A 20,132-nucleotide genomic window follows, 5' to 3' on the forward strand; every position below is an offset into this window, starting at 1 on the left:
TTTAAAAACAAAATATGAACATGTTTTATAAACTGTAAATCACTATTATGCACACTGACAAGACTTAAATTTTGTTTCTGTCACTCATTTCCTGTTTGCTTTAGAGCAATTACTTAACCTCATTGTGCCTCACTTCATCATGGCAGTGAAGATGATAATAATACCTCTTAGAGTTGTGAGGATTACATTATACATTATAATGTGATTATATATGTAAAGGTACTTAGAAAAGCACCTAGCACATAGTAAAGGCTCAATAAGTGTTAGCTATTATTACTATTACTAACCCATGAAGCAGGCATCAATCATCCTTGTCAGTTTTGCAGATGATCAATCAGAAGCTCATAGAGATTTTATGATTTTCCAAGATTATGCAACTAGAAATCAAAACCACACATTTCTCACTCCAAGTTCTGGCCTCTTTCTGCTTGCACTACAGCTATCAGGGAAAGAAAGAAGGAAAAAAGAAGAAAGAAAGAATATTCATATAGTAATTTATAGAGCACATCCTTGTATCTCTCCAACATAGTTACTTTAACTTAGTTATCTTGTTTTCATAGACTGTTTTGACATCCATAAAGAAAAATGTTTGACAGAAATCTGAGATATGATAGATCATTGTGACCTAGTGTTATATTGTTACCTTAGAAAGGGTAATAGTGGCACTTTTATAGCTGATTTGTCCAGAAATGAATGAACCTAAATAATAAATGTTTACCTCAATATTTCTAAGAATATAAGTGCAATTCTTAATTATATTCTTCCAAAAAGGAGCAAAAATAAATGTTAAAAAGCATTTAAAAGCATCTAAAAGCAGTTTTAAAAATAGCAAACTTAAGCCTCCAGTTCACAATATCCTACTCACATTTCCACGTGGAGATAGATATATATATATATTAGGCATCTCAGTTGTTCCTCTGACATTCATTCCCATCCCAGTAAATGCCTATTAAGTTCTTCCAGTTGCTCAAACCAAAAACCTTGGAGTCATTTTTAGACTTCTCTCTTTCACTCTACCATGCATCCCAATTGTCAGGAAATCCTGGCAGCTGTACCCTTAAAACATGCAGAATCTAACTATTTCTTATCACCTCTGATGCTTCTACCCTGGTCCAAGCCATGTTCATCTTAAAGTAGCCTTATAATTGGTCTTCCTGTTCCCACCCTTTCCTCCCTTCATTCTACTCTCATATAGCAGCCCAGGTGACCCTTTAAAAATGTAAATAAGAAAATCAGTTTACATCTTAACCCCTGCTCAAAACCTTCCAAAGGTTTCCCATCTCATTCAGAGTAAAATCCAAAGGTCTTAAGTAGCCCTCAAGGTCCCACAGGCCTGATCCTGGCTAACCTGTTTGACCTCATCTGCTGCTTCTCCCCTAGCTTAGGGTGCTTCAGGCACATGGGCCATTTTGCTGTTCCTTGATCACACCAAGCATGCTCCTGTCTCAGCATCTTTGCGTTTGCTGTTCTTGCTGCTTTGGATACTCTTCCCCTCAAGTATTTCATGCTGTTTCCCTCACTTCCTACAGATGTGAACTGAGAGATCTTGTCAGAAAGGCATTTCTTGGCCAGTACCCTCTCTTGTCCACACCTCTCCTCTCCCTAAAATATTATGTATATATTTGATTAGTTTATCTCCCTCTGGTAGGATGTAAAATCCAAGAAGGGGAGGACTTTTTTTTTATTCACTGCTGTCTCCTGTGTCTACAGCAATGCTTGACACACAGTAGGTGATTTTTATGTATGTATTGAATGAATGAATGAATTGAATTTCTTGGCAAGTCGTTATCTCAATTCTTCTTCCACCGGATTTGATACTGTTGACTTCTCTCTTCATTTGCCTACCATGACACTTACTATCTCCTGATTCTCATTTTTCCTTCCAACTTCTCATTTGTGTTCACACGTTTTTTTCCTTCCTCTATATGCTCCTTTAAATATCCTTAAGTTTCCTTGCTTCTTTTATCATCCCATTTTACATATTATTCCTGGTCAATTTTATTCATGCTCTGTGCTTTCATTACCATCTCCTTGTTGATGAGTCCCAAACTTACACCTGCATCACAGGCTCCTGCATCAGAGCTCCAGATCTGGGTATCTCATTGGACAGTTCATGTAAATATTGTTATGCACTGTCGTCCTCTGCAAATCTGCTCTTTTACTATTCCTTGTCTTGGTTAAGGAGCCACTGTTTAACCCAGGCCAGAACATTGGCATCATCCTGGACTTACCTTTCCTTCACTGTTCACATCCAGTTGTTCACTAAATCCTTTCCATTTTCACCCCCTAAATATTTCACACGTGCTCTCCATCCCCACTGTCTTAGTTCAGGCCCCCATTAGTGCTCCCTCATGGACCACTGAATTAGTTACCTGACTGGTTTGGTAACTAGGCAGTCTAGCCTCAGTCCTTCCCAAGCGATTCTTCACACAGCTGGGAGGAATGTTTGCTCCTTATCACCTTTAGCAATGCTTCATCCTATAACCTAGAACTCTAAGGGTGGCCAGGAGTTACTGCAGTGGGCTTTTGTGACCTGTAGTTATTTGTAGACTGAATAGATAGTACTGTCTCTCAAAAGTATTGCTTACATTTGAGTTTTCAAATAAATTAAGTAATTTATAGTGTACTCTTTTCATTATCTGGTTTTCTGAATAAATACAATTATCATGTAGTAGAGGTTCCCCTCCCTCCCTTCCCGCCTTCCCGCCTTCCCGCCTTCCATCCCTCCCTCCCTCCCTCCCTTCCTTCCTTCCTTTCTTCCTTCCGTTGTTATAAACGGATCTTCATAATATTAAGTACCACTGAGCTATAAGATGAAGTACAGATTACTTTGCACAGCACATAGGCCCCCACCATCTGGTTTCCCCCTAGCTGAACCTCTGGTGTACTCCATGTTTGGTCATGTTCCATATGCCACACTGTTTCCTCTGCTCCGAATACTTCCACCCCACCCTCCTTCCCAGCTCCCAGCGACACCTCTCAAATAGCTACTCCCGTAAAATCTTTCCTGATCAGAATAAAATCCAAACTCCTTTCCAAGGCCTATAAAGGCCTTTCGTGATTTTTTCCAATCTTGTCTCCCTCCACCGTTTCCCTTTTTACCAGGCTCTTCCTGTGACTGCCTTCTTCTCACCCATTCAGGTCGCAAATCAGATGTGCCTCATCAGAGAACACCCCTCTCCCCAGGCATTTTCTTATCATAGTGCCGTATTTTATCCTCTGCATAGCACGTCAATTCCAGAAATTCTTGTTTATTCCTTTATGTCTTTATTGTCATGGCTCCCTCCTCCAGAATGTAAGTTCTTTGAGGTGGGACTCTGCCTTCTTGCTTACCACGAACCTGGTCCTCAGTAATTTAAAAAAAAATTTTTTGGGGGAATATAGTTGATTTGCAATGTTGTGTTAGTTTCAGGTGTCCAGCAAAGTGAAGCAGTTATACATATACATGTATCCACTCTTTTTTAGATTCTTTTCCCATGTAGGCCATTACAGAGTATTGAGTAGAGTTCCCTGTGCTATATAGTAGGTCCTTATTAGTTATCTATTTTATATATAGTGGTGTGTATATGTCAATCCCCAATCTCCCAATTTATCCCTCCCCCACCCTTACCCCCTGGTAACGATAAGTTTGTTTTCTACATCTGTAACTCTATTTCTGTTTTTTTTTCTTTTTTTTAAAAAATTATTTATTTATTTATGGCTGTGTTGGGTCTTCGTTTCTGTGCGAGGGCTTTCTCCAGTTGCGGCAACTGGGGGCCACTCTTCATCGCGGTGCGTGGGCCTCTCACTGTCACGGCCTCTCTTGTTGCGGAGCACAGGCTCCAGACGCGCAGGCTCAGCAATTGTGGCTCACGGGCCTAGTCGCTCCGCGGCATGTGGGATCTTCCCAGACCAGGGCTCGAACCCCTGTCCCCTGCACTGGCAGGCAGATTCTCAACCACTGCGCCACCAGGGAAGCCCTCTATTTCTGTTTTGTAGGTAAGTTCATTTGTACCCTTTTTTTAGATTCTACATATAAGCAGTATCACATGATATTTGTCTTTGTCTGACTTACTTCACTCAGTATGACAATCTCTAGGTCCATCCATGTTGCTGCAAATGGCATTATTTTGTTCTTTTTTTATGGCTAATATTCCATTGTATTATGTGTACCACATCTTCTTTATCCATTCCTCTGTTGATGAACATTTAGGTTGCTTCCATGTGTATTGTAAATAGTGCTGCAGTGAACATCGGGGTGCATGTATCTTTTCGAATTATGGTTTCCTCCTGATATATGCCCAAGAGTGGGATTGCTGGATTATATGGTAGCTATATTTTTAGTTTTTTAAGGAACCTCCATGCTGTTCTCCAATTTACATTCCCACCAACCACTGTAGGAGGGTTTCCTTTTCTCCACACCCTCTCCAGCATTTCTCGTTTGTAGATTTTTTTTATGGCCATTATGATCGGTGTAAGGTGATACCTTACTGTAGTTTTGATTTGCATTTCTCTAACAGTTAGTGATATTGAGCATCTTTTCCTGTGCTTTTTAGCCATCTGTATGCCTTCTTAAATATTTGTTGATTGATTGGATTATCAACCCTCTCCTTTGAGCCCCATTCTCCCTATAATTTTCTTCCTTAGCATTTATACATGGCATTGTAGAGTCTTGTTATTATCTTGTTGATAAGAGCATGTTCTTCTCCCTCTAGCCAGTCAGTTGTTGCCAATCTGAAATGATAATAACAATTAGCATTTATGGGGGTGGCGGGGCACTCTGCTGAGTCCTTTACTTAATTACTTCATTTCATTTAATCCTCACACTAACGCTTTGAGGAAGGTATTAATACATTATCACCAGTTTATAAATAGGGTGACTGAGGCACATAGAGAGGTTAAGTATCACCATACTAGCAAATGACAGAACTGACTCTCCAGCCCAAGCTTTTTTTTTTTTTTTTTTTTTTTTTAAAGAATTATTTATTTATTTATTTTTGGCTGTGTTGGGTCTTCGTTTCTGTGCGAGGGCTCTCTCCAGTCGCGGCAAGCGGGAGCCACTCCTCACCGCGGTGCGCGGGCCTCTCACCATCGCGGCCTCTCTTGTTGCGGAGCAGAGGCTCCAGACGCGCAGGCTCAGTAGTTGTGGCTCACGGGTCCAGTTGCTCCGCGGCATGTGGGATCTTCCCAGACCAGGGTTCGAACCCGTGTCCCCTGCACTGGCAGGCAGACTCTCAACCACTGCGCCACCAGGGAAGCCCTCCAGCCCAAGCTTTTAACACAGTACTACTTACTGGTGTCCCCAGATCTTCCTGATTTTTCAAGAGAAGTCAGAAGTCTGAAACTTTTACTCTTATTTCCCTATTTTAAAATGTTGGCAATTCATTCACATTGAAAAACCAAACAAAAAACACTGCAGACCAGACAAAACAAGTATGAAGGGCTGCTTTGGTTTATATGGTTTTCTCTGACTAGACCTGGAGCTGCTTATGTATGGTCCAACCCTTAAGATCCTGGTACTCAAATGCTGGATGGATGCAGCAATCATTTCCTCTTCTGCATCACTTTCTTGCTCCACAATAAAATACAGTAAAATAATGCCTTATGTTTCTTTAGCATGTTGCAGTTACAAGGTGCTTTCATATACATTGTTTGACTTCTTTAAAAGCCTCAATTGATGTTGCCACCATCAAACTGTATATATGTGTCCCTTAGCCCTCAGTTTCACAGTGGATCAGAAGTAAAATGCAGGAAGTAAACCAGGAAGTGATGAGTGTTAGGCTCACTGCTCAGCCTGCTTTTCAATATATTTTTTTTTTTAATTTTTATTTATTTCTTTATTTATGGCTGTGTTGGGTCTTCGTTTCTGTGCGAGGGCTTTCTCTAGTTGCAGCAAGCGGGGGCCACTCTTCATCGCAGTGCGCGGGCCTCTCACTATCGCGGCCTCTCTTGTTGCGGAGCACAGGCTCCAGACGCGCAGGCTCAGTAATTGTGGCTCACGGGCCTAGTCGCTCCGCGGCATGTGGGATCTTCCCAGACCAGGGCTCGAACCCGTGTCCCGTGCATTAGCAGGCAGATTCTCAACCACTGCGCCACCAGGGAAGCCCCTGCTTTTCAATATTAATCAGTATTGCTGTTGCCCCACTGATCCCATTATGCACAGCTCCATGTGTGTGAAAGCATGCTTTTAAACATTCAGTGTTAATTATTTTAAATTAGTGAGACATAACGCTGTCCATAAATTGTGCACAATTTGTGGAAAAAACAGTCAATACTGGGGTTTGGGTTTTTTTTTTTTTTTAAGTAAATTTATTTACTTTTGGCTGTGTTGGGTCTTTGTTGCTGTGCACGGGCTTTCTCTAGTTGTGGCAAGCGGAGGCTACTCTTTGTTGCAGTGAGTGGGCTTCTCATTGCAGTGGCTTCTCGTTGCGGAGCACGGGCTCTAGGCGCCTGGGCTTCAGTAGTTGTGGCACATGGGCTTCAGTAGTTGTGGCTCTCGGGCTCTAGAGCGCAGGCTCAGTAGTTGTGGCGCACGGGCTTAGTTGCTCCCCGGCATGTGGGATCTTCCAGGACCAGGGCTTGAACCCGTGTCCCCTGCATCGGCAGGCGGCTTCTCAACCGATACGCCACCAGGGAAGCTGGGGTTTTGGTTTTTAGATCTTTACTCTTCTTCATACACTTATTTTTTATTGTTTCTAAATTTACGTAAATAATAATCTATACAAATAATTTATATAAATGGACTTTCATACCATTTAAAATTCAATTTAAAATAATTTTTATAAAATGGTATAATGATTACAAACATTAAAATGTGAGCACAGTTCTCCATTTTTAAAAAAAAAAGTCCCTTGTCCTCCGTTTTTAAAAAAAAAAAAACAGTTTTGTTCCCTTTCTATCTATTGGAAGTGGGAGTGGGTAATAAGCTAAATAAACCCATGTAATATGGGTGAAGAAAAACATGAAATGATTTGACTGCCCTGGTGCTCACAGAAGACAGTAGCTTCAAAAGACATTGTTTTTTGGCAACTTCATGAGTTGCATTTATTCCTGTGGCTGGGAAGCACGCTGTCAGGCCTCTCAGTCTGTAGGACCATTCCTCAAAGCAGCTGTATCCTCTAAGGCAGTGATGGTGAGGGTTGAAGAGTGAAGGGAACGGAAGGCATGTTAGAGGGACTGGGATGGGTGACTGCAGGTGCAGTTTGAAAAATCACTGCAGTTCAATATGCATGTTATTTTATAATACAAATTCACTGGCCCCTCAGTAAAACCCTTGGGTTGAAGATATACACATGATAGTGTGGGATAGAAGTTAACGTGCCCAAGCCAGCAATGGCTAGAGACTGTGCTCTGGGACAAAGGGTGGGTCTCTGATGGAGCTGTTGGAGCACTTGATTAGAAAGCAGGAAATGTGGGTTTGAGTTTTGGTTTTGCCGCCAACTAGAGCTGTGACTTTGGGTAACTCAGTCTTTCTGGGTCTCAAATTAATCTGTAAAATGAGAAAATCAGACTAGATAGTCTCCAAGGTCTTAGGCATTTTAAGTTTGCCTCTGGTTAAAGGAAAACTCTGTGAGCAGCTGCATCTGACTGGTTGTCAAGGTAAGAAGATATATATAGTTAGGGGATCCAAAGTGAATAATTACAGGTTTTTCAGCCAATTTTATCAGGGTATTCTTTGTGCTTCCTAACAAATTAAATAGCAGAGAAGAGTTGATGATGAAAAAAACATGTCTCCTGCCTTTTCTCTTTCCTTTCCATCCCTAGCCCTACGGTCCAGAGACAACCTTTAAAAACCATTTCACTATTTCTGTTTTTAGCTTCTCTTGGAATTACTTCCGTAAGGCTTAATAATATGTGTAAACTTCTGTTTCTTGATTGATCAACTTTACACAATATCTGTGGACTTTTTTGATATGAAAAATAAGAATTTAAGTCACTTTTTCTATTCCCTCCTTTCTCCATCTCCCATTATTTGATATTTATATTCTTTTTGAAAGTTTTTTAATAATTATCTTTATAATTTTAAATGATAAACTTTTATTTTTTGATCCACCAACTTTCAACTTTCTCAACTTGCCATTTTGTAGAATGGCATTATAAGTGCTCCTGCACTACCCTCTTTCTATATTCCAACTTCTGGGAGCCGTACTCTACTTTTACATCATTAAGGTTAATATTTTTATTTTGTCTTGCATCCCCCAAGTATTATGTACTTACCTTTATGTTTAGATTACTGTTTTTACCACATTACTTTTCTGTGCCTGCTATAATAGCATGTCCAGAATCATAACTATACGATTACTCGAAGTTTTTTTTTTTTTAATTTATTTTATTAACTTATTAATTTATTTTTGGCTGCGTTGGGTCTTCGTTGCTGCGCAGGGCTTTCTCTGGTTGCGAGCGGGGGCTACTCTTTTTTGTGGTGCATGGGCTTCTCATTGCGGTGGCTTCTCTTGTTGTGGAGCACGGGCTCTAGGCGCACGGGCTCCAGAGTGCAGGCTCAGTAGTTGTGGCGCACGGGCTTAGTGGCTCCGCGGCATGTGGGATCTTCCCGCACCAGGGCTCAAACCCGTGTCCCCTGCATTGGCAGGCAGATTCTTAACCACTGTGCCACCAGGGAAGCCCTACTGAAAGTTTTATGTCTCTTAAAAGCTAAGGAAATAATTGGGTATGTACTTAAAGACTTAACTTAGTAAACCATTCATTTACTCATTTATTCAACAGATATTTATTGAATATCAAACTTGTCATCACAGTGGTATTTATAATAGTGAAATATTGGAAACAACCTAAATGATTTAACTTTAGGGAATTAGTAAAATACCTACTGTACATTTTTATAGGGAATGCTCTGTAAACGTTAAAACATGATGTAAAATGTTAATAACGTGAAAAATTCTGTTCTATATTAAATTTTAAAATATTTCTACAACAGTATATACACAACAGCCTCACTTTTGTTTAAAAAAAAAAAGCATATAAGAAACTCAGGGGGAAAATGCTAGAAGCATGTATACCAAATTGTTAATTTGGTAATGTAGCTATCTCAGGTGGTGGTGATTTCTGTTTCTTTTTTGTTTTTTCCTGACTTGTATTTTCTCATTTACCCAAAAAGAACATGTGTCACTTTTATGATAATACATTTTTTAAACTAAAGATAAAAAATTAGAATTGCCAGTCATAGTTTTTCTTGGAATACTAATGTTAAAATAATCTAGGAGTACCTGATAAGAATTCAGTAAATATTTGTGGAATGAATGAGAGAATGATTGAATTGCAGAGATTCCTAGATCCATAGTATTGACACTTATACATTCATAATATTATCCAGAAACAAGTCCTAGTTCAGTTATCTCAAAAGAAAAATCATGTATTGAAGAATCTAAGAAACAGCTTTAACTGAATGTTGGTTGTGTAAAGGCAAATCCAGCAGGATTGAGGCCCACCACAGAAGCAGCCAGGCAACAGTGCTATATTTCACAGTAAGCAGGATCTGAATAAAAGTGTCCTTTGTGCTTGTGAGATTGAGGGGTGAGTCTTGGGGCAATTTATGTAATTTCTCCTTAATGGAAATTGAGGGAGCCTCTAATCCTGCTATCACATGACAGCTACTTATTTGATTTTTTGGTAATATGGGGAGCAGCTGTGGAGAAATGATTTTTCTGCAAAGAGAGCCAGCTGCATTCTTACCCATTTGCAAATGCCTAGGCGTTACTAAACTTCCTATCCACCATGTTTCTGATCCAGGGATAGCTTCAGCAACTCACCTGCTTTTTGTTTATATTTGTAGCTGTTAATAAGCATCTGAATATTTGAGAATGCATTTTCTAATCCTTTTTTTCATTGTCATCAACATTCATTAGGTACCTTCTCACTCAGGGCACTGTGACAGACACAGGGTTGTAAGCTGTAATGTGGAGACGACTTTCCTCTTTGGCAGGTGGGTCAGCATCAGTGTTCTTAGAATCACTTTATTTTTAGCAGGTTAAATTACAGTGTAAAGAAAGATCCTGGTGTGAAGGCAGCTGAGAGCTGTTCCTTTGGTCCCCAGACTCCTCCTGAGTCTGGGTGTTCATTCATGTCCTCTTGCTGTGCCATGTGCTTTCACAGGCTGTTGCCTCAGCCTGCAGTCTCCTTTCATTGTGGCACCTGACGAACTCCTGGCTAAAGACTCTGTCCTCCCTTTCATGGTACCTACTCGATGTCCTTGTAGTCCTCTCTTCCCAGTGCTCCTTTAGCCCTTGGTGATATTATCACTAGAATATGATTTTTTTCTCTTTTAAGGAAAAGGCTTTTTTATTTTATTTTTTAAAATTTATTGGCCATGCCGCATGACATGTGGGATCTTAGTTCCCCGACCAAGGATTGAACCCTCGCCCCCAGCATTGGAAGCGCAGAGTCTTAACCACTGGACTGCCAGGGAAGTCCTGGAAAAGGCTTTTTTAAAGGCAAAAGCCTTCTAAGTTAACTTTATCAATTTGTACTTATTTTTTTTAAGCTCTTTTAACCCAGGGTCTTTAAGAAATACAGTCAGGGAATTGGGTAGGCAGGGTTTCTATAATGAGTAAAAGAAAGCTTTACTTTGATTGTGAACACCTGCAGGGTGAGGGAGAGACACGGACAGTCTTTTTTTCTATCTTTGCAGTGTTGAATTTTCACCAAGGGATGGATTTGCTTGAAATATTGTATGAACCTACTCTATTAGAAATCTCTTTCACAACAATTAGAAGCAAGTAATTTCAAAACTTAAGACTAGAATGTAGAAGAACTGCACTGTTCATTGTGATAGTCACAGCCACATGTGGCTATTTATATTAAAATTATTTAAAACTAAGTAAAATTTTAAAATGTAATTCCTTAGTCGCAGTTGTCACATTTCATGTCAGTAGCCACATGTGGTTGGTGGCTGCTATTTTGCACACTGCAAATTTAGAACATTTCCATCATCACAGAAATTTCTGTTGAACAGTGCTGATCTAGAGCCTATAGAAGAGTTGATGTATTTTGAAGTATTTGGTGAAGTAGATTCACCTAACTATTTTCTGTGGAAGGATGTTTATTCTAGTTGAAGAATTTTAAGCAGCTTGAAATTCCCTGTGCTTTCTTTACATTTTTCCTTGGTTGTGGCACCCTCTAGTGTTTCAGCTTTGGTATAGCTATATCATCGTGAAATAACCTGTTTGTGATTTGAGTCCAAGAACGTTAAAATATTTTGGAAAATTTTGTGTGTATATGCATTTTTCTAGGGAGGAGTTCTGTAGCTTTCACACATCCTCAAAAGAGTCTGTACTTCAGAAAAGAACTATGTTCTGATACAGGTCCTTGTATGGTCAAAACTCCTAGTTTGTGATTTATAAGCATTTTTTCTCCCAATGTATAAATTTTTTTCTCCCAATTTATAAGCACTTTTTCTCCCATGTAACTTTCCCTTTGACATTTCTATGCTTTATCTGTCTTTATGTGGAATAGTACTACTACTAGTAATAGGTTACACTTATCTAGCACTTATTATATACCATGTCCTGTTTTAAGCCCTTTTATATGGTGAAACTAAAGCATAGGAGTCAAGTGGGACTTGTCTAAGGTGGTAGTGAGTGGCAGAGCAAGGATTCGAATCCAGTACTCTGGCTCCAGAGTTTGCACTCTTAACCACCCTGCTGTGGAAGTGAGGATAAGCCTCTTAGCAGGAACGAGGTGGGTTGGAGAGGACACTTTGCATACTCTTGGCATGCTCTCGTACTGGATTCTTTGGGCCTAGTTGTATAATAAGAAAACAAAACTCTAAATCTCTGCAAGCCACACTGGAAATTATAGTTAGTACCTACTATTGATTTTCAGTAGATAGGCATAGATCTCTCCATATAGTCTGCCAAGAACTTAGAGTGGTAGATGAAGGTCAGAGCTGCCATTGCTACCACATTTTCTTTGGTTTGTCCAAATACCAGATCCAGTATATTCATTGAATAATATGACAAATCTTTTTGTGATTGTTTGTCACTATTATTGCCATAAAAAAGCACTTATTTTATTACTGTGATGTTGATTTTGTGGTTTGCTGGAATGTTAGACTTATTAAGTAGCTTATTTAAAGAGCAGGTAAGACAGACTCATAAACAGATAAAGTTTGTGTTTGTATATCTCCTACTTCTTTTTCTGTCTGTACCCCCTTCTCACTTTTGTGTCCCATTTCTCTCTTCCTGAGGCATTTTATACTCTCTAACTTAGCCTCTTTTTAATGATTAATCAAACTCAAGATTGTGTATTCAACTTCCATTGGCGTATGGAAACAAACCCTAGTGGTAGCCTTATAAAAATGTCCTTAGAATCACTTTATTGATAGTATAAAAATGTCAATGCATTTTATTGTATTGACATATAAATCAGTGTAAAGTTTTGCTGCTTACCAGCACTCAATGAGTAATTTCAAGAAAGGTACATATTTTCTTCCCTTTGTATCAGTCAGGGCCTAGTAAACCATGTGAGGTACTTCAGAGAATTTAATTGGTTACACAGGCGTTGGAAGACTAAAAGAGCAAAAGTAATCCAGATTTTAATAACCACCCCTTGGGCTGGGGGAACGGAATAGAAGAACCTAGGAGTTCAGAGGGGCCCCCACACAGCTGGTAATCTCACCTCCACGTGGATGCCAGGCAGCTGGTACTCAACCAGCAGGGGAGAAGAGGCACAGCTGGAGTCGGCACATGAGGCTGTCCTCTCTTGTTGGAGCAACTTTAATAAGAATGAAAACAGCAAGAAAATCCCTTCTCCCCGCCTCTTCCCATCTTAACGTGTTGCCTCCCCTTGGTTAAACCTAATGTGAAGCTGGCAGACAAGTCTGGTAAATAAGGTTGGCCGACCCAACCCAGAGTTGGCTATAGAGCAGTTCAGAACAAGTATAGAATAGAGGACTTGGAAGCTGAGAGATGAGATGAATGGCCAGCACAACCTTATAGGAGAATTGTGGAAACTGCAATTGCCTGGGTCTAGCTTTACTAATTATAATGTGCAGCCAATTACCCACAAGCATTTATTAAGGAACAAATTATGATGGCTGCTGTTCATAGAGACTTTATGTACCCAGGCCCTGCCTTCAGTGAACTTACAATATTGTTTTCACAAAACCATCCACTCACCCTCAAGTCGTTATGAAGTTGTATGGTAAAGCTTGTTTTTCTCACATATTGTATAAAAGCATTATTATTAACTGGGTTTCTTGGGTTGTTATTAATATTAATGAACATCTATAAATTTTATCAACATTGGAATGAAAAATATTATGTGATTGCAGTCATAAATTAGTTTTAGATGCTCCAAATTAGGAAATTAGCCTCACTCAAGGCAAGACTATTTCTAAACTTGAACTGTGCTGTTCTCTTGGTACTTACCATGAGAAAGGGACTTGATTTTTCTAGTGACAGTTTGCTCTAGCATGTCATTTAATTTTAAGTTTCAAAATGATCAGTTTGGAGGCTTTATTACAGTTATTTGTTTTGAAAGTTCATTTTGTTAAAAGTCAAAGTAATACATTCATATGATAAAAGTTCAAATAGAAGGATTTATGATAAAAAATCAATGGCCTTTTGCCACACTCTTCCCCTATACCTAGTCCCACTTTTTAGAGACAGTTACTTTAACTGTTTCTGTTTATAGTTTAACTATTTTGTTTATAGTATTAGCAAGCAGTATTACCTCCATAACTTTAAGAAATATGTCTATACTACTTTTTCTTGATTTATCAAACTTGGGCATTTTAAACTTCCTTCTGCATATTACCTCACAGTACTCCCTTCCTCTGCCCTCTCCTTTTGTGTTGCATTGTAATACTAATTCTTATATCTGCTCTTGGTCTGACTCCCTCAATGTGTAAAGATAGGATATTAGTGCTCCTAGCCATTCCTCCACCTCTCTACCCTCTCCTACCTCCTTATCTCTCTCAGCCTTATCTTTGCCTTTACATTGTTATGGTTCATAACTTTTACATTCTGCTTTGTATCATTTTTAATTTTCTGTATTTTTATCTATATTGTAGTCAAAATGGAAAACAATAAACTGCATCATGACTATGGCTTCTTGTTTTTTTTTTTGGTAGATCCCGTGATGTGAGGTTTTTTTTTTTTTTTTTTTTTTTTTCTTCTCTGCAAGTCCTATATCGCCCTTGGGCTATTTAAAAGAGAATATTCCTAGGAAGGTCAAATGGATTCCTCTTGTCTTAAGCTCCATTTATTACTCAGAATTAAACCACATTTTACCTTGCTTCTATTTTCCATTTGACTTTCTTGTGCAATTTTTTTTGTTTGTTTGTTTTTTGTTTTTGGCTGCATTGGGTCTTCATTGCTGCGCGCGGGGGCTACTCTTAGTTGCGGTGTGCGGGCTTCTCATTGCGGTGGCTTCTCTTGTTGTGGAGCACGGGCTCTAGGCACCCAGGCTTCAGTAGTTGTGGCTCGTGGGTTCCAGAGCTCAGGTTCAGCAGTTGTGGCGCACGGGCTCAGTTGCTCCACGGCATGTGGGATCTTTCCGGACCAGGGCTCGAACCTGTGTCCCCTGCGTTGGCAGGCGGATTCCTAACCACTGCACCACCAGGGAAGCCCCTGTGCAGTTGTTTTAAAGTTTTTCCTGCTCTGGTGAAATTTTGACCTATTACCCTTTGTCTACCCGAGAATCAAATATTGTCTTTGGCTTTAGGCTTTTTTGGGAAAGGTTGTTGTGTTGAGTAAAATTTCTATCCTAGTTATGAAATTTAGATTCTGGACATGTCTAGGAATTAAGTTGAGCCTCTTGGTTTTCCTGTCCCTCGTTTTGGCTGTAGACACAGTCTTGCTCTGAGACTTTCCCCTAGGCGGTTCTTGCAGCTTTTCTTTTGATATGGTAATGCTATTGATGAGAATAAGGCTTTCTCTTACTTTTAGTTATTTATACCTTGATTGGATATCCTGGACTGCTCTTCCAACTTTGATTTTTAAAATACTCTACACTTAATCTCATTATGTGTGGATTAGACTAAATTTAGCACCCCTAGACATTTTATCCAAATTCCAGTAGCTCCTTAGATATTGTTGACTATAGCTACCAGCGTGCTCCTGACCAGAAAATCTGTTTTTCTGAGTTCTCGTCCATTATCTTTAGTCCCACGCCTGCTGGTCCATAATGGCAAAAGTAGGAACTCCTCTGTACAAAGCTGCCCCTCCTCCAATCCCTTATAGATCATATATTAAAGAAGAACCTTTAGATGAAGTATTTGTTGCATCCCAGGTGATGATCCAGGCTAAGAAACAGGTTTTAGTAAAATTGCTACCATGTTATGTTATTGTTTGGGGGAATGATTTTTTTAAAATGCTGTGTTGACTAATCTGCTGAACATCACTGGTTCCAGGTAATAGACAGATATGCCTTTTTATTTGGATGTGATGTTTAGAATCACAGTTCATTACATGTTGCCCGGGCATTCATCTTGCTTTTCATATCTGTTCAGAGGAACCATTGTCGGGTCCATTCTCCATTTTATGCACTCTCATGAAATTATGTTAGGGGCATTGGTTCCCTGTAATTTCCTTATTTTAATGTTTTGGAGAGCAGTATTTGAGCCGTTGGAATTAATAGAATAAAGAAAGGCTTTTTAGATGCCTGACTCAAAATCTTTTGCACACAATTAAGAAAACCATATCCTCAGAGATGGATGTCTAATTTAAAGATGAGGAAATTGAGGCTTAGTCCTTCAAAAGTGGCTGTACCATTTTGCATTCCCACCAGCAATGAATGAGAATTCTGTTCCTCCACATCCTCATCAGCATTTGCTGGTGTTGGTGTTTTGGACTTTAGTTATTCTTGGTAGGTGCAAAGTGTTATCTCATTGTTTTAATTTGCAATTCTCTAATGACATATGATGCTGAACATCTTTTCACATACTTGTCATAGGTGTATCTTCTTTGGTGAGCTGTCTTGTTCAGGTCTTTTGCCATTTTTTAATTGGGTTGTTAGTTTTCAATATTGTTCGGTTTTAAGAGTTGTATTTTGGAACATCGTCTTTTATCAGATGTGTCTTTTACAAATATTTTCTCCCAGCCTGTGATTTGTCTTCTCATTCTTTTTATAATGTCTTTTGTAGGGCAGAAGAAGTTTTTAATTTTAATGAAGTCCAGCTTTTCAGTTCTTTCTTTCATGGATCGTGCCTTTGGTATCATATCTAAAATGTCATCACCATACCCAAGTCATCTAGGTTTTATCCTATGTCATCTTCTTGGAGTTTTATAGTTTTGCGTTTCACACTTAGGTCTGTGATCCATTTTGAGTTACTTTTTGTGAAAGGTGTTAAGTCTGTGTTTAGATTCATTTTTTTGGCAGGTGGATGTCCAGTATTCCAGCACCATTTGTTGAAGACACTATCTTTGCTCCATTGTATTGCCTTTGCTCCTTTGTCAAAGATCAATTGACTGTATTTATGGGGATCTATTTCTGGGCTTGCTATTCTGTTTCATTGATCTGTTTGTCTGTTCTTTTACCAGTACCACACTGCCTTGATTACTGTAGCTTTACAGTGAGTCTTGAAGTCAAGTAGTGTCAGTCTCCCAGCTTTATTCTCCTTCAGTATTGTATTAGGGACTTCCCTGGTGGCACAGTGCTTAAGAATCCACCTGCCAATGCAGGGTACACGGGTTCGATCCCTGGTCCGGGAAGATCCCACATGCTGCATGCGCCACAACTACTGAGTCTGCAGTCTGGAGCCCGTGAGCCACAACTACTGAAGCCCATGTACCTAGAGCCCGTGCTCTGCAATGAGAAGCCGCTGCAATGAGAAGCCCACACACCACAAGGAAGAGTAGCCCCCACTCAGGGCAACTAGAGAAAGCCCACGTGCAGCAACGAAGACCCAACGCAGCCAAAAATAAATAAATAAAATAAAATAAAATAAAATAAGTATTGTATTAGCTATTCGGGGTCTTTTGCTTCTCCATATAAACTTTAGAATTAATTTGTCAATATCCATAAAATAACTTTCTGGGATTTTGATTGGGATTGCATTGAATCTATAGATCGTTAGGAAGAACTGACATCTTGACATTATTGAGTCTTCTTATCCATGAACTAGAATATCTGTCTATTTTAGTTCTTCTTTGATTTCTTTCATCAACGTTTTATAGTTTTCCTCATGATTTTGTACATTATGTGAGATTTATACCTACGTGTTTCATATCTTTGGTTGATAATGTAAATGGTAATCGTGTTTTTTTAATTTCAAATTCTATTGTTCATTGCTGGTATATAGGAAAGCAGTTGGCTTTTGTATATAAACTTTGTATCCTACAACATTGCTATAATTACTTACTCGTTCCAGGTTTTTTTTTTAATTGTTATTGATTCTTTTGGATTTCCTACATAAACAATCATGTCATCTGTGAACAAAGACAGTTTTATTTCTTTTTCTTGTCTTACTACATTGGCTAGGACTCCCAGTACAGTGTCAAAAAGGAGTGATGAGAGGGGACATCCTTATCTTGTTTCTCATCTTAGGGGGAAAGTTTCTAGTTTCTCACCATTAAGTATGATGCTAGCTGTAGATTTTTTGTAGATTTTTTTCTTAACAATTCGAGGAAGATCTCCTCTATTCCTAGTTTGCATTCTTCCTTTTTAAGGCTGAGTAACATTCCATTGTATGTATGTCCACGTTTTGCTTACCCATTAATCTGTTAGTGAATAGTTGGATTGCTTCCACCTTTTTGCTATTGTGAATAATGCTGCTATGAACATTGGTGTACAAATAGCCCTTTGAGACCCTACTTTCAGTTCTCCCAGCATAGCATCCAGAAGTGGAATTGCTGAATCATATGGTAATTCTTCTTAAAGTTTTTTGAGGACCAGTATGCATAGTTTGATATAAAAGGATGTTCACTTCACTGATGTTTACAATACCAAAAATTTGGAAGCTGCCTTCCTATATATCAGTAGGTGATTGGTTGCATAATTATTGCACATCAATACAGTGAAGTGTTCTTTGGCTATTTAGACAGGTCTGGTAGATTTGTATGTTTTGACATGTCAAAATGTCCAGATATATTGTCAAAGAATAATATATGTATTGTGAACCTCTTTTTATTTTAAATCATATGTATGTATGTATGCTTCAAAAAAAATTTTAAGGTTAGTATACTTCTCTGTAGGTTAGGGAGGGAGAAGAGGGGACAGATCATAAGTACAGTAGGAGAGCAAACCTTTATCTTACTACTGCATCATTTCAGGGTTTATAAGAAACACAGTTTTATAAGCAGAAAAACCAATTTGAATAATCACATTTTTGGGACAAAATGTTTAACTCCCATTTGTGTTTGAAATATAAAGAAAATGTTAAGTATTTTACTTACTGTTTTTATGTCCACAATGTCAAATGCTAGTCACCAGGATCTTTTAAGTATCTTTTTTATCATTATATATAATATCAAGGATATTTATTGTTTTGTGACTTGAGGTATAAAATTAGCACAATGAATTTCCATCAGAATAGTTTCATACAAGGAAAATATTCTACTATTTTTATGTCACATTGGAATGATGCTCCCCATTTCCTATGACTTGGTGTGGTGAGGTATGTAGTAAAATCAAAGGCTTGTCAGAGTTCCTCTGCTCTTGAGGAAAATATCTCTTATTTTAAGCATTGGAATATATTACACACTGAATCCTGTTCTTTGCCTTTTTTCTGACAGTAGATCTTCATGGAGGAGCACGGAGTGACCCAAACTGAACACATGGCTACCATAGAAGCCCATGCAGTGGCCCAACAAGTTCAGCAGGTCCATGTGGCTACCTACACTGAACACAGTATGTTGAGTGCTGATGAAGACTCACCTTCTTCTCCTGAGGACACCTCGTATGATGATTCAGACATACTCAACTCCACAGCGGCTGATGAAGTAACAGCCCATCTGGCTGCTGCAGGTAATGTTTGTACTGGGAGCTCTTCATTTCTGGCTTAACTTGATACTGTGCTTATCTGAAAGAACCTAGGATACAGGCACTCACATTTATTGTCATATCATATCTTCATGGTTTCTTTTTAAGCCTTAAATTTATAACTTGTACCTGTATTACACTGAGACTTAAGTTCCAGACTCATGTACTATTAGTCATAAGAACTTTGGTTTTGTTTTTTCCTCCATTCCAGAACTCTTCACTTTTTAAAAGAAATTAATTAATTCATTCATTTATTAATTAATTTTTTTTTTATGGCTGCACTGGGTCTTCATTGCTGCACGCAAGCTTTCTCTGGTTGCCGTGAGCGGGGCTACTCTTCGTTGTGGTGCATGGGTTTCTTATTGCAGTGGCTTCTCTTTGTTGCAGAGCACGGGCTCTAGGCACGTGGGCTTCAGTAGTTGTGGCATGCGGGTTCAGTAGTTGTGGCTCGCAAGCTAGAGCGCAGGCTCAGTAGTTGTAGCGCATGGGCTTAGTTGCTCTGCAGCATGTGGGATATTCCCAGACCAGGGCTTGAACCTGTGTCCCCTGCATTGGCAGGCAGATTCTTAACCACTGTGCCACCAGGGAAGTCCCCACTCTTCACTTTTAACTCAAGCATTTAGTCCATTTACATTAAATGTAATCACTGATATATTTGGGTTTAAATTTATCATGTTTACTATATGCTTTCTCTTTGTCTCACTTGTTCTGTTTACTTTTCCTTCAGTTTTCTTTTGGAGTGATTGAAAAGTTTTTTTTTTTTCATTTTTTTCTTGTTAGTTTGGAAGTTATACATACTTTTGCTATTAGTGGTACACCTAGAAACATACATCCTTCACTTATTTCAGAGTCTTATGTAAGTGGTACTTTTGTCCTCTTTAGGGATAATGCAAGTTTCTTAGAACACTTGAATTTCATTCCCCTGCTTCTGACCTATATGCTGTTGTTCTGTGTATTAATTCTTTGTATATTTTAAGCCCTATACAACATTATTTTTGTTTTATACATAGTCAATGTTTATTTTCCCCCTTATATCCAACTTGTCTTCTGAGAATTTTTCTTCTGCCTAAAGATAACATTTGATTTCCTTCAGCATGGATCTGCTAGTAGTAAAGTCTCTTAGTTTTTGCTTACCTGAGAATGTCTTTATTTAACCTTCAGTCTTGAAGGATGGTCTCCCTAGGTGTGGAATTCTAGGTTGGCAGTTATTTTCT

General features: G+C 38.9%; 1 protein-coding gene across 13 annotated transcripts in view; it reads left to right on the forward strand.

Annotated features, from left to right (window-relative positions):
• The window catches only part of NRF1 (nuclear respiratory factor 1), a 133,977-nt gene that overhangs the window by 27,233 nt on the left and 86,612 nt on the right, over positions 1-20,132 (forward strand). For 9 of the 13 annotated variants that reach the window (XM_082473044.1, XM_082473041.1, XM_082473048.1 and 6 more), the window contains 2 exons: positions 9,843-9,919; positions 18,672-18,903. In XM_082473044.1, coding sequence (XP_082329170.1) covers positions 18,681-18,903 — 223 coding nt within the window. In that variant the 5' untranslated portion in view covers positions 9,843-9,919; positions 18,672-18,680. The remainder of the gene's footprint in view (positions 1-9,842; positions 9,920-18,671; positions 18,904-20,132) is intronic. The other 4 variants (XM_082473052.1, XM_082473050.1, XM_082473046.1 and 1 more) reach the window with 3 other exon arrangements.

This window comes from Balaenoptera physalus, assembly GCF_965194825.1.
Source record: "Balaenoptera physalus genome assembly, chromosome: 8".
Classification (NCBI taxonomy): domain Eukaryota; kingdom Metazoa; phylum Chordata; class Mammalia; order Artiodactyla; family Balaenopteridae; genus Balaenoptera; species Balaenoptera physalus.